General features: G+C 54.5%; 1 protein-coding gene across 2 annotated transcripts in view; it reads right to left on the bottom strand.

Annotated features, from left to right (window-relative positions):
* Window positions 1–4,516: 4,516 nt before the first annotated feature.
* The window catches only part of GFRA2 (GDNF family receptor alpha 2), an 85,826-nt gene continuing 78,556 nt past the window's right edge, over window positions 4,517–11,786 (bottom strand). For both annotated transcript variants that reach the window (XM_045879970.2, XM_064585441.1), the window contains 2 exons: window positions 7,149–7,202; window positions 4,517–6,255 (listed from right to left, as the gene is read on the bottom strand). In XM_045879970.2, coding sequence (XP_045735926.1) covers window positions 6,133–6,255; window positions 7,149–7,202 — 177 coding nt within the window. In that variant the 3' untranslated portion in view covers window positions 4,517–6,132. The remainder of the gene's footprint in view (window positions 6,256–7,148; window positions 7,203–11,786) is intronic.

Here is an 11,786-nt window from a genome sequence, read left to right as displayed (position 1 = left end):
TGTCTTTGAGCTGAGATGTCACTGCAGCGGCATGTCCTCTGCCTTCATGCATGGAGAGGGGGTGGCCAATCAAAAGGACTCCAGAGAACATGACATTTAGCTGTTCTGTAGCCACTGTCCCCAGTGACCCGTAGATCAAGTCAACTCTGCTCTACAAATAACAAAGAAGTTTCCCTTTTTTCTCTCCCCACCCCTCCTGCCCTCTCAACCCCACTCTGCAATGGTTCAAAGAGTGCAGCCCAGGGGCCTAATGACCACCATGTTCTTGTGTTTGCCACAAGGAACCTGGCTGCTAAGAGGAGCCCTGGCGGGCCGGGCAGGTGCCAAGAATCTGTGGAGGTCCAGGGTACCATGCCCACTGGTGAAGGGAGAGGCCTGGCTGAGTGCCTGCCCACCGTGTGCCAGGCCCTTGGCCATTTAATCCCAACAAGTGTTGCTATGAGGCAGGGACGGCCATCCCCATTTTACCGACGAGAAGCCTGAAGCTCATGCTGGACATGATCAGCCAGCTGGTCGGCAGCATGTACCCTCTTTCCTTTACACCATGGTGTCCCCGAGGCAAGAGCAGTTCAGCGTCAAATGAGCAGGTTCCTAGATGGTGCGGCTCCTTCCTCAAGGGGCCCTCTTGCGGCCAAAGCTGTTTCCCCACAAGGTCCACACCCATCCCAGCACACACGGAGGGGGACCTGGGGTCAGCCACGTCCGCGGCAGCCATGTCTGGTGAGCATGTTCCTTGCGCTTCTCTCCCTTCTTGAGTCCACGCTGTCCTGGACTTAATGAGCTTCGCTTACAAAACTCCCTCACCGTGTGCCCTGGAGGCTGTAGAGAGAAGGGCAAGCACAGTGATGGGGCCCAGATTACCTGGAGACCCCAGGGAAGGGACTGCCTCGGTCAGGCCAGCTGCAGGCCAGCACAGAGCAGGGCGCAAATGTGTGGGCTCCGCTCCGCAACAGCCTGGCCGGGCGGCTCGCGCCCCGACCCACAAGGCAGCCCATCCACACTCGCCGCCGCCAGCCCTCTGTACAATCTTGGGCAGGGTCGCCCCTTGTCTGTGCTTCAGTCTGCTCGTCTGCAGAATGGGGAGACAGAGCCAGCCCCGCTGCGTCCCCGTGGGAAGGAAATGAGTGGATGTTCATGCAATTTTGGAACCGTGTCTGGCACACAGTGGGGGCTATGGAAGCATTAGTTAAATCTCACATATACGTGTTTTTAAATAGCCACATTTCGTTTCAGTTTTGAGTAATGCTATTAAAATCCTCCTAAAATGTTCAACCGCCCTTTCTCTGCTCTGGAAGGTACAGCACAAGAAGGCACTTCACTCCAGAAGTGGAATGTGGCAAATCATGTTCTGATTAACTGATGCTTCCCTGCACAGCCTTGATTCTATAAACCACATCTTTGCAAAGATTTCAAAGCCCTTTCTACTCACGCACTTGTTTTAAGATAGGAGTGGAACAATGAAATAGTATGGCTGGGCTTTTAGAAAACACAACTGAGGGCGCCTGGATGGCTCAGTTGGTTAAGCGACTGCCTTCGGCTCAGGTCATGATCCTGGAGTCCCCAGATCGAGTCCCGCATCGGGCTCCCTGCTCAGCAGGGAGTCTGCTTCTCCCTCTCCCGCTCCCCCCCTCTTGTGCTCTCTCTCTCTCTCACTCTCTCAAATAAATAAATAAAATCTTTTAAAATAAATAAATAAATAAAAATAAAAAAGAAAACACAACTGAACTTAGAAGTTCCAAATGGCTACTTGGGCAGATGGGGCTGCCCCACCTTGCTCAGAACGAGGGTGGCTCCCCAGGCAGGAAAAGCCCCGGGTGTGGGCCTCTGTCTGTCCGTGTGTCTCTCTCCCCCTCCAGAGCTGATGCTGAGTTGAGAAGGGCCTTCATTATCACCTAACAGAACTTTGTAGATGGAAGTAACCAAGGTTGAACAAGATGACAGTAACCAGCCTTTTTAAACCCACCACTTTGATAGCAACTTTTTACCAGTTTTGGCTCCAAATGACTTTGGTTTTTCCTTAAAAAATTAAATCTATTTCTAAAAAATATCTACTCCCCATTGAGACTTTAAAAGAATGGGCAACAGACTATGAATACATTTACTTGTACTAACACGGAGCGTGTGGCCAGTTTTATCCCCTGGTATCCTAGCCTACAAGAAAGGGAAGACCCAGCTTGAACTCACTTCACAAGTTAGAAAAGGCTGACAAAGCATTTCCCCCGCACCAGGCAACACTGGGGCTTTGCGCTTATGTGAGGAAAGGCAAGTCTTTGTCTTATACAGGCATTTGGCAGTCCCTGGGACAGGCCTAGGAAATAGGGACAGGCACACGCACGCTTGTGTGCATGCACACCACCCCCCATGAGGCCCTTGGGCATGAAGTTAAGCCATTACAGGTGGACCGTCGGACCCTGAGAGCCCAGTGACCAGCAGTTAACTAGCATAGGGGGTGGGCAAGAGCCAGGACACAGGTGACAGTTGGCCACCCTGGCAGCCCTGGAGAAGCTTGGCATCAAGAAAGTCTGGTGCAGACAGCAGGACCCAGCTAGGGCCTGAGGATGGAGTCAGGGCTTGTGTCTTAAAAGGACTCAAGAGAGCAGGGTTGGGCTCAGTCCTACAAAACCCATGTTGGCAAGCAGGTTATGAAGGTAGGTGTGGGATGCAGGGACCTGATAATGACCCTGTGTCTGGTCTCAGAACAAGGCAGAGGTCCAGCTATGCAGCCTGCCACTCAGGTCAGCTCAGGACCCGGGCGCAGCTCACTTAATGGAGTCCTCTGTGATCCTGAACTGGCCTTCTTGGATCCACCGCCATCATAGGTCTCCACTGGGCCTTCAGCCCAGTCCCAATGGTCCCAGCTACGTTAGTTAGAGGATGGCAGCAGGGCATGAGCCAGGCAGGAAGTGGATGTCTGGGTTCTTGACTGAGCAAAACTGTCCCAGGCTGGAGGCTTCCCCAGGGAGGGGAAAAGCATTCCTATGTGGTCTCAGTCTCGACAAGGTATGGGGCCTAGCTGCAGATAGATGCATGCCCCAGATCAGGAATCCCCAAGGGGCCAGTGGCAAAGAAAGCACATTGTACAGACTATGCTGACTGGGTAAAGGCACAGTGAGCCTATTCTTCATGCAGCTGACTCTCCCCAGAAGAACCCTAAAATAATTTCAGCTCTATCTCCGGAGCCCCTACCAATCTTCTCCTGATTCCGTTCCTGCTCCTCTTCACTTAACTGTCCCCCAAGCCCAATCTCAATGTCTAGGCCCAAATGTCTTAATGTTAACTAAGATTCATTCAAACCATTAACCTAATTAGCATTAAGGGAGTAGCATTTTATTCTTCCCAGTGTTATTTACATATTTTGAGAGGATCACAGAGAACAGGAATCATCTCAACCAAAGGAATGAATATTTAATAGTAAAATTTCAGCTAGGTGATACCTGGATAGGGAGAGGTTTTAAGGCACAGTAAAGCTGCCCCGCATCCATCCCTCCTTCCTAATGGCACCTCCATTTCCTTTTGGGAAATTTTCTCTCCTTCATTATGCAAGCCAAGGGCTTAAACCACATTAGGAATGTCAGACAGGACACATTCTCCTGTCCCACCAAAGTATGGCAGGAGGTAGGCACAAAGCCCCAGTGCAGCCAGTTGGACAACAGTTGCTGGTCGTTCATCCCAGAGGCAGCAGCATGCTGACCCTGTAGATCATGCCTTCTGTCCCTTCGGATGTCCTTTGGTTCCTGCCCCAGCCTCCCCTGGTCCCCCCACCTTCCACTGATTATGTGAGCCTTTTTCCCCCAAAGCCTTTTAAGTTAACCAGTCTTCGCTGTTCACAAAGAACATGGATTCCCAAGCAAACTCCACAGCCACCGCTACCCGGAGTAAGGCCAGTGGTGGCCGGGGAAGAGAGCTGGCTGTGCACTGTCCCTCCAGGCACAGGCTGGAACACATACATCACACTTATAACCACCATAAGCCAATGGTGGCCAGTGTCTCTGCAACTGGAACCAAGAGCCATTGGGGAACCCAGAATCGGGAGGCGGAAGAACAGCACCTCATCTCCCGGTGGTGACAGGATGGGATCACATGCAGCCCTGACAGTGGGAACACCCCCCACGTGGCAGTCTTCCTCCTCCCTCCCTGCCCTGTGCACACACTCATATGTGCATGCGAACACTCACAAGCCTGCATGTGGGGGTGTGCGCACACACTCAGCCAGCAGGCATCCTCCCAGTCTTTTCCAGGGAGAATCTCTCCAGGAGAATATGGCAGGCCCAGGGTCCAGGTGGAGCCTGGGCAGTAAACGGAGAAAAAGAGAAGAAGAGATGGACCACAGTCATCTTCTTTCTCTGATGGGATCCAGAAGGCCAGGTCTCTGCCTTCGCAATCACATACCTTACATAAACCAGGAGTCCCAGTGGGAATATACCACCTCACTCTATGTAACACCAACAGGACCACTTAATAGGACCACCCAGGCAGCCTTAAAACCCAAACAGACCCGAGGTGTCAAGGTCAAGTTGTCTCCTGGTCCAACCCCATGGCTGCTTTCTTTCTCGTCAAGGCTGGGGCCAAGGGACATTGGCACTGATTGGTAATGGGGGGCGGGAGAGGATGGGTGAAGAAGGGCCCAGCAGGCTCAGCAGAGCCGGGATGCAGAGATCCACCAAGTGGAAAATCATCTCCTAAAGGAGCTCCCTCACCCACACCGAAGACACATGACGGATGGAGACACGTGTGCACGCACACATGCACACACACTCTCCCCAAGGCCCGTCAAGAGCCCAGGTAAGCGGCCAAGAGGTGGCACTGGGCCAAGAACAAAACAGGGGGAGAAAGCACGCCCGGAGTGAGGCAGAAGGCAAACTGCTTCCTAGTATGTTTATTGGAGCCTTGGCTAAGTATGAATACGGATCAGGAACCCCCCTCCACAGCCCAGTCAGCCCGATGGGGGCAGAGACACAGGGAGGCAATCTCCGTTTTTTTCCCATTATAGACAACATTATTAAAAAAAATAAACTTTACAATAATACATTTTCGCTCATCTGTGGGGGTATTATTTCCATAGTTTTGCTTCTTAAAAAAAGGAAAAAAGGGGAAACCACACGATATATGTATACGGATGTGTATATACATATATGTTGAGAAAAGAGTCGCGTTACGTACATACGGTTGGCGTTCGTCTGGGAAATGAGGAGAGAATGTGGAAAAGAGGAAAAGGGATCCATGGCCCCCAGAGCACGACGCCAGCAGGAGTCCCACCAGGCTCTTCTCTGCCCCCTCGGGGACCCCTTTCCCTGGGGCGGGGGAGGGGGGAGACCCACCAAATGGACCCACAAGAAACCAAAAGAGCCAACAAAGGATCACTTCTCTTTGATTTCAAAATTCCTACCACGGAGGAGGAAGCATCAGCCTTGAGCTGGTGCCCAAGGTTTGCTCCCTCAGCCCAAGGGGATGTCCCAGGAGGGCTGAGCCCCCAAGCCCCCTGGAGCTGGCCCCAGCCCCACCTCCAGCCACAGTCAGGGAGCCCGGCGCCACACCCTCCACAGGCATCACTGGGGGTTCCCAGGTCAGCCGCAGACCCACTCAACCCAGACAGAGAGGGCGAAATAAACTCCATTCTCAAAGCCAAGTGGGGGTGCCAAGGTACCCGGCTGGACCCCCAGCAGCCAGCCTCACCGCCCCACTGCCCGACGCCCTCTGCCAGGTCCCCCGCAGGTCCCTGGAGTGGGTGGCTGGAGAGGAGCCACCACCCTGACCCCAGTTCACATCAGCACAGCCTCAAGTCCCTTGGGCCACAGGGGTGTCATCTTGGTCTCTTATGTCAGCAGGATGCAGAGATGAAAACACCAGCAGAAAATGAAGGGCATTTCTAGACCCTCGGACCCTTCCTCAGCACTGGGTTTCCCTTGCCGAGGGACCTCTGGGCCAGCTCTCTGGCTGCCCACCTGCTTGTCTGTTTGGTTTAGAAAAACTTCTCCAGAGAAGAAACCTGGGAGGAGACAGGTTCAGAGACAAGGTGGGGGACAAAAATTTTTTTGCAAGGTGTGTGTGTGTGTCTGTGTGTGTTTCCATTTTGCCAGGCGGGTGTTCTCATCTGTGTAGTTTCCAGAAATCTCCCGACATGGTTCCCAGAGCCTACAAGGCCAGCTTCAGCATCAGGAAGGAGACAGCGGTCAAGGCAGCCGACGGTGTGGCTCTGCGGGGCCCTGAGTTAGGTTTGATCACCTTGTTACTCCCTGGGATGATATTGGTCGTGAGCTGCGGCCATGGCACAAGGGGGGACAGAAGCAAAGACACAACAAGAGATAGAAAACCAAATGAGTCGGCAGGCCCGTGGTCAGGCAAAGAAAAGGACTCAAGAAGGAAAGTCCTCGAACCCCTGCCCTCCTGGTCCACCCAGGGTGCCCTGCTTTCTGCTCCCCTGGAGACAAAGCTGGGCTTCCATGGGGCTGAGCCGAGCCCTCCAGGAGCCAGGGCAGCAGTCCCCAGGAAAAGGGGCTGATGCTGCCAAGTGAGGAAGGGGGTCTATGGACACAGACCAGAGAGGAGGGCCATGGTACTAAGATCTCAAGGAGAAGTTCCCAGGGTCCACCAAGCACCTGCTTCTTGAGAGGAGAGGAGGGAGAAGCTCTGTTCTTCCTGTTCCTAAATTACTTTGAATCCCTCTGCTCCATGAAGCTTCCTTGCCCATCTCTGTCCGAACTCTCTCCTCCTCTAGAAGCTTATGCTTTCTTTCCTTTTTATACATATATAAATACCTACACACACGCTATAGATGTAGTCAAAGATAGACTCCTGTGTTGGGCCTCCTTCAAGGAAGGGACCGTGTCTTTTTCCATCTCTCTCTCTCTTCAATATCATAAAAACAACATAGAGCAGGTGCTCAGGACAGATGTCATGAAGAGTCAGGAAGGCTTGAGAGGGCCTCTGCTCAAGCAGCTGCTTGTGTCTCACCCAAGGAGACAGCCGAGGGCCCCGGGTACAGCCCTGCCTGCACCCCGAGCAGTGAGTGCCCACCCCAATCTAGGCGGGCCAGAAGCTCAACTAGCCCAGCCCATGCAATGGGATCTGGGGGCTCCAAGTCCGAGACTCACCCGAGAAACACCCCCTGCTGGACCCTGCACCCACCCCCCACTCTGCCCCTCACTCACCTCTGTGAAGCACATGCTTAACTCTTTGGAGTTATTGGCCTTCAGCCCCTGTTCCTGTGGAAGAGAAGGTGCTAGTAAGGACGGGCCACCAGAGCCGGCTCTCTGGCCAACTTTGTCCCGTGACTCAAATGAAACCAAATATTCCATGGCCCTGCCACCCACCACTGATGTCATTAAGCACAGGGTGCATGAGAAGATGCTGGCTGAATCCCAGGCAGCTTCTCACACCATCAGCACTGAGGTCCTGTCTCCCCTGGGCTCCTGGACAAGAGACTGCTAACTCTGCTCCCCAACTTAAGGCATTATATAGTAATAAGCCATTTGCATGTCTGTCGACTATGCTCAGAGCTCCTCTTGACGAGGCAGGGACCATGGCTTCTTTTCCTTGCATGGGGCAGTGTCTGGCCTGTAACATCAGCTCAGTAAATGCTTTCCTAGATGCATAAAAGGATGAGTCAATGAACGAATGTCATAGATCAGAACGGGGATCCAAGTGCCAGCTCCAAAAAGCTCTTAAGCCCTTATCTGGGCTTGTGGGGAAGAGAACTGTAATTGATTAGTGATGTCTGCCACTGGTGCATGTTAGGAAGGCATCGGGCAACAGGGCCAGGTGCTGGCCAGTCTACCCTGAACAGATGTGTGGCACCTGGGAGCTCGGGGGCCAAGGCGAGGAATGAAAAAGGAACGCTGGCTTGCTGATGATTCCAGGGTTCTCTATTCCTGGCATAACCACTTGGATGTGGGACCAGAGGGTGTGCATGAGGAACCATCCTTTGTTACTGTCATAAAAATGATCCATGGGAACCAGCTGGGGGACATGGTGTTTCTACCCTGGCTTCAAACGGCTTGGTTCCCAAGGCACTTGCGGGGAATCTCTGGCCACCAAAAGCACCGGGAAGCCCAAGAAATTATTCCTAAATCACTGCTCTTGGCCAGAAGTATCAATAATCCCTTAAACATCATAGGCAATCTACCACCCAGGGCATCTGGTCAGCCAAACAAGGCCCCAGCTGTCACACAGAGGCCAGCCAAAATCAAAGTCTCTACCAATGGTGGAGACGTGAGCACGGTGACGATGAGCACAACAGGAATAGAACCGGGGACCTGACCCAGGAAGATCTCGTTCAAGACTATGGTGCCAGTGACTTCAGGTGCCAAGATCCAGCCCGGTCAAGCCACCCACCTTTGTCCCTGCCGAAGGGCCCTCTGGAACCCAAGGACTGGATTCTAGCACCCCCCCCCCAAGCGCAGCTCCAGCCAGGGCGGTGGGAGGCCACTGCGGGACAGAGCCTGCCCACTCCGCCTAGGGGCTGTGCTGTCATCACAATCTTCCATCCAACTGCCCTCCTCTTCAGCAATCCACCCTCGGGCACCCCTCTGAGCAACTCGCAGCATCTGTGCCATCCTGTGCCATCCTGCGCCACGTGGCCCAGCCCCCGCTTCTCCTGGCATTCTCTCCGCGCTGTCTCTGCTTCCAGGTCTGGCAGGCCTCTGTCCCCTCCACACAGGTCCTCTTCCGGTGCGCCCCCCCCCCCCCAGTGTCACTAAGCAGCCTGCGTGGAAGCAGAGTCAGGATAAACGTCTTCACCCCCACTCCAACCAAAGCAAGTCTGTTTGGGTTTTGTATGTTGGAGTTATACACAAAAATGATTTTTAAAAATAGTCTACTGCTTCCAAAAAAAAAAATAATAATAAGGTTGGAGAAGACAACTAAACTAAGTTACCTCTGAGGCCTGGCAAGCTGCTATGCTGGGACGCCAGTTGTCAGGGTCCTCGGCACAGGCACGGCCACCTCTGGCTCTGGAGGGTCGTGCCCCAGGTCACCCCACGCGGGGGGAAGCCCGGGGAGCACAGGAGCACTGGGACCAGGGGCTCAGCCAGCAGGAAGGAGGTGAGATCTGAATGCGGACACCCGGCAGCCACGGGCCTGGGGCTGGATTTGCCCCTCAGAGCGAGTGGACTTGACAGGCTCCTCTTAAAAGTAGAGAGGAGAGGGGGCTGGTGGCAAATATTTGAGGAAAAAGGAGGCAGGGTAGGAGCAGGAGGAAAGAAGTCAGTGAGAGAAAAGAGAGTAGAGAGAAAAAGGAGAGGCATACCCTAGGAGCCAAGGAGCACACGGGGGGGGGGGGGCGATAGGGAGGAGCAGGTGGGAGCCTAGGGGGCAAGAGGGAGAAGGGGGCAAGGAACGGAGAGGAAGGGAGGGCACAGAAGAGGAGGAGGGTAACAGAGAAGGAGAGGGAGCTGCAGAGGAGGAGTCTCCATCCTCTCATCAGACCCATGTTAACATGAGAAAAGTGACACAGCTCCCTGGGCCAGCCCCAAGGCAATCCAACCCCAGGGTGGTCTCTGACAGGTGCCTCAGGGATTTCGGTGGGAGAGAAGGACTGGCCTCCACAGAGATCAGGGCTAGGACCCGTGCCCCTGCCCCATGTCACCCACTGTGCATCCATCATCCACAGCATTGACCTGAGTCCTTCTGAACCAATGACAAGTCAGTCCAGCAGGCTCCGGGCCGCCGGCCATACGCTGAACGTGTGCTGAATGCCCAGGTGACATCCGGGGCTTCCTCTTGCTGTCCTGAAGTACTTTCTTCGGGAGCTCAGAGATCTAGCTCACAGACTTTTATCCTCACAGACCCGTCCAGCCTGTCCCTTTTAAGCCAAAGGGTCCATGGGGCGCCTGGGTGGCTCAGTCAGTTAAGCGTCTGCCTTCAGCTCAGGTCATGATCCCAGGGTCCTGGGATCGAGTCCCGCATCAGGCTCCCTGCTCAGCGGGAAGTCTGCTTCTCCCTCTCCCTCTGCCTACTCCCCCTTCTTGTGCTCTCTCTCTCTGTCAAATAAATAAATAAATAAAATATTAAGCCAAAGGGTCCTAATCCTTGGTGTCCATCCCCACAGAACCACTCCTGGATCTGAGGAAGGAAGAGCCTGAGAGGCCAGAGCCCTGGGCTCGAGTCTTGCTCATCCAGTGACCCAGGCAAGTCACTTCATCTCCTGTAACCTCAGTTTTGTCATCTATAAAATAGGGACAGACCAACGTACCTCACTGGCCCACTGTGACAACTGCACGAGACAGGGCGCACGGCACAGCAAGGCTCCGCACACCCGTAAGGGCTCCTTAATGCCACGAGGCGTGTGGCTGAGCCAAGCTTAGTTTTACATCCTAACACAGGGCCTATGACAAATGCAGGCAGGGCCCAGGAAGGGGCTGGGAGGTGCAACCCAGGGCCGGCTGGAGCCTGGGGCTTCCCCCGCCCCTCCCCCAGAGGAGCAGCCTCTGCCCCAGCCGGACAGGAGCACCTGACTTCCAGCGGACACAGAGCAGACAGTGAAGGCTGCAGTGATCTCCCCAGGGGCCACCCTGAGACCCTCACCCAGCCCTGGCCACACAGAGCAGGGCAGGGGTTTGCCCACCAGCTGACCTTCTCTGAAAGCAGCCTACGGGCAAGGTACAGAGAGAAGGTTCCACTACCTAATGGCAAAACCACCAATGGCTCAAATCCACTGCCTCTCTCGCCCACCATTAACTTTCCCCCACGGTTCCGCAAGGAGTTCCAAAGATGAATGAGTCACAGCCCTGCTGGCACCCTAGTGAGAGAAATAAACATCCACATAGTCACCTCAGCACCAGTAAAGAATACAGGAGCAAGAGAGGCCGCCTCCCTCCCCAAATCCGCCAGGCTGTAGGCTGCCCTCTGAGGCCGTGCCCCCCTAAGGCTGCCTGTGATGCCCATCCCACCCAGTTTTCTTGGACTCCTATGCAACAAGTTTAGGGGAACAGAGGTGAGTTGCTTCAACCCCTGCCCCACCCCCACCCCAACTCTGAGCCTCTGCTCTCCTCAAGGCCAGCTCGGGGACTGTGGGGCTACGGTGTCCCAAAGGCACAGGTTTGGGCTGCAAGGACAGCAGGGGGCAGACCCTTGAATAGTAAATCCCTCCAACGTGGAGGCAGGCACAGGGACTTTGTGCCTTTGGCTGTACTGCACGTTGCTTCCAGAAGGATGAAGTAGCAGGTGGCACTAGGAGACCTGACTGGGGGAAGGGGCACAGACAGAGGGAGAATGGCAGCAAAGGCAAAGTTCATCCTTCTAGAAATTTCTCCCAGAGGGGTTCCTGCCCAGGCAGTTGGAAGGAATTATCTTCCTCCTCTTCCTTGCCCACCTCTGTCCCCACTCCCAAAGCTGGGTCTGGCAGTCCCAGGGCCCTACCAGTCTGGCCTAGGTGCTGGGGACCAAGCCCAGGATTGCATCCATGGCAACACTGTGTCCTCTGCTTCTGTTCCTGGCCCCAGCCCCAGATCTCAGTGTCCTTGGCCACCTCCCTCCTGCCTGGCCCGCCTAGTAACTCACTCCTCTTCCCTTCCACTCCTTGCCACCCCCTCATCCAGCCCTCCTATCTTGCCTACCTATGACTGTCAATGGTGACAAAGATCAAACAGGTCTGCAGGCGTGTCTCCCTTGCCAACCAATGTCTACCTGCGGTCCCAGGTAGAGGCCTTCCCAGATCACAGGGCTCATCTTCCCACCACCACAGTCCCCAGTTAAAGGCCCTCAGTGGCCCCTCCACACTCCCCATCTCAGCCTGCTCATCAGATTGCATTCCCATCCGTCCTTCCCATGTAAGTACCTGGTGTTCTCAC

The sequence above is a fragment of the Mirounga angustirostris genome, unplaced genomic scaffold (assembly GCF_029215605.1).
Source record: "Mirounga angustirostris isolate CCGP_5_RB_7025 unplaced genomic scaffold, mMirAng1.0.hap1 SCAF_2, whole genome shotgun sequence".
Lineage (NCBI taxonomy): Eukaryota > Metazoa > Chordata > Mammalia > Carnivora > Phocidae > Mirounga > Mirounga angustirostris.
Note: the sequence above shows the minus strand (reverse complement) of the source record. Positions and strands in the feature narration are given on the sequence as shown.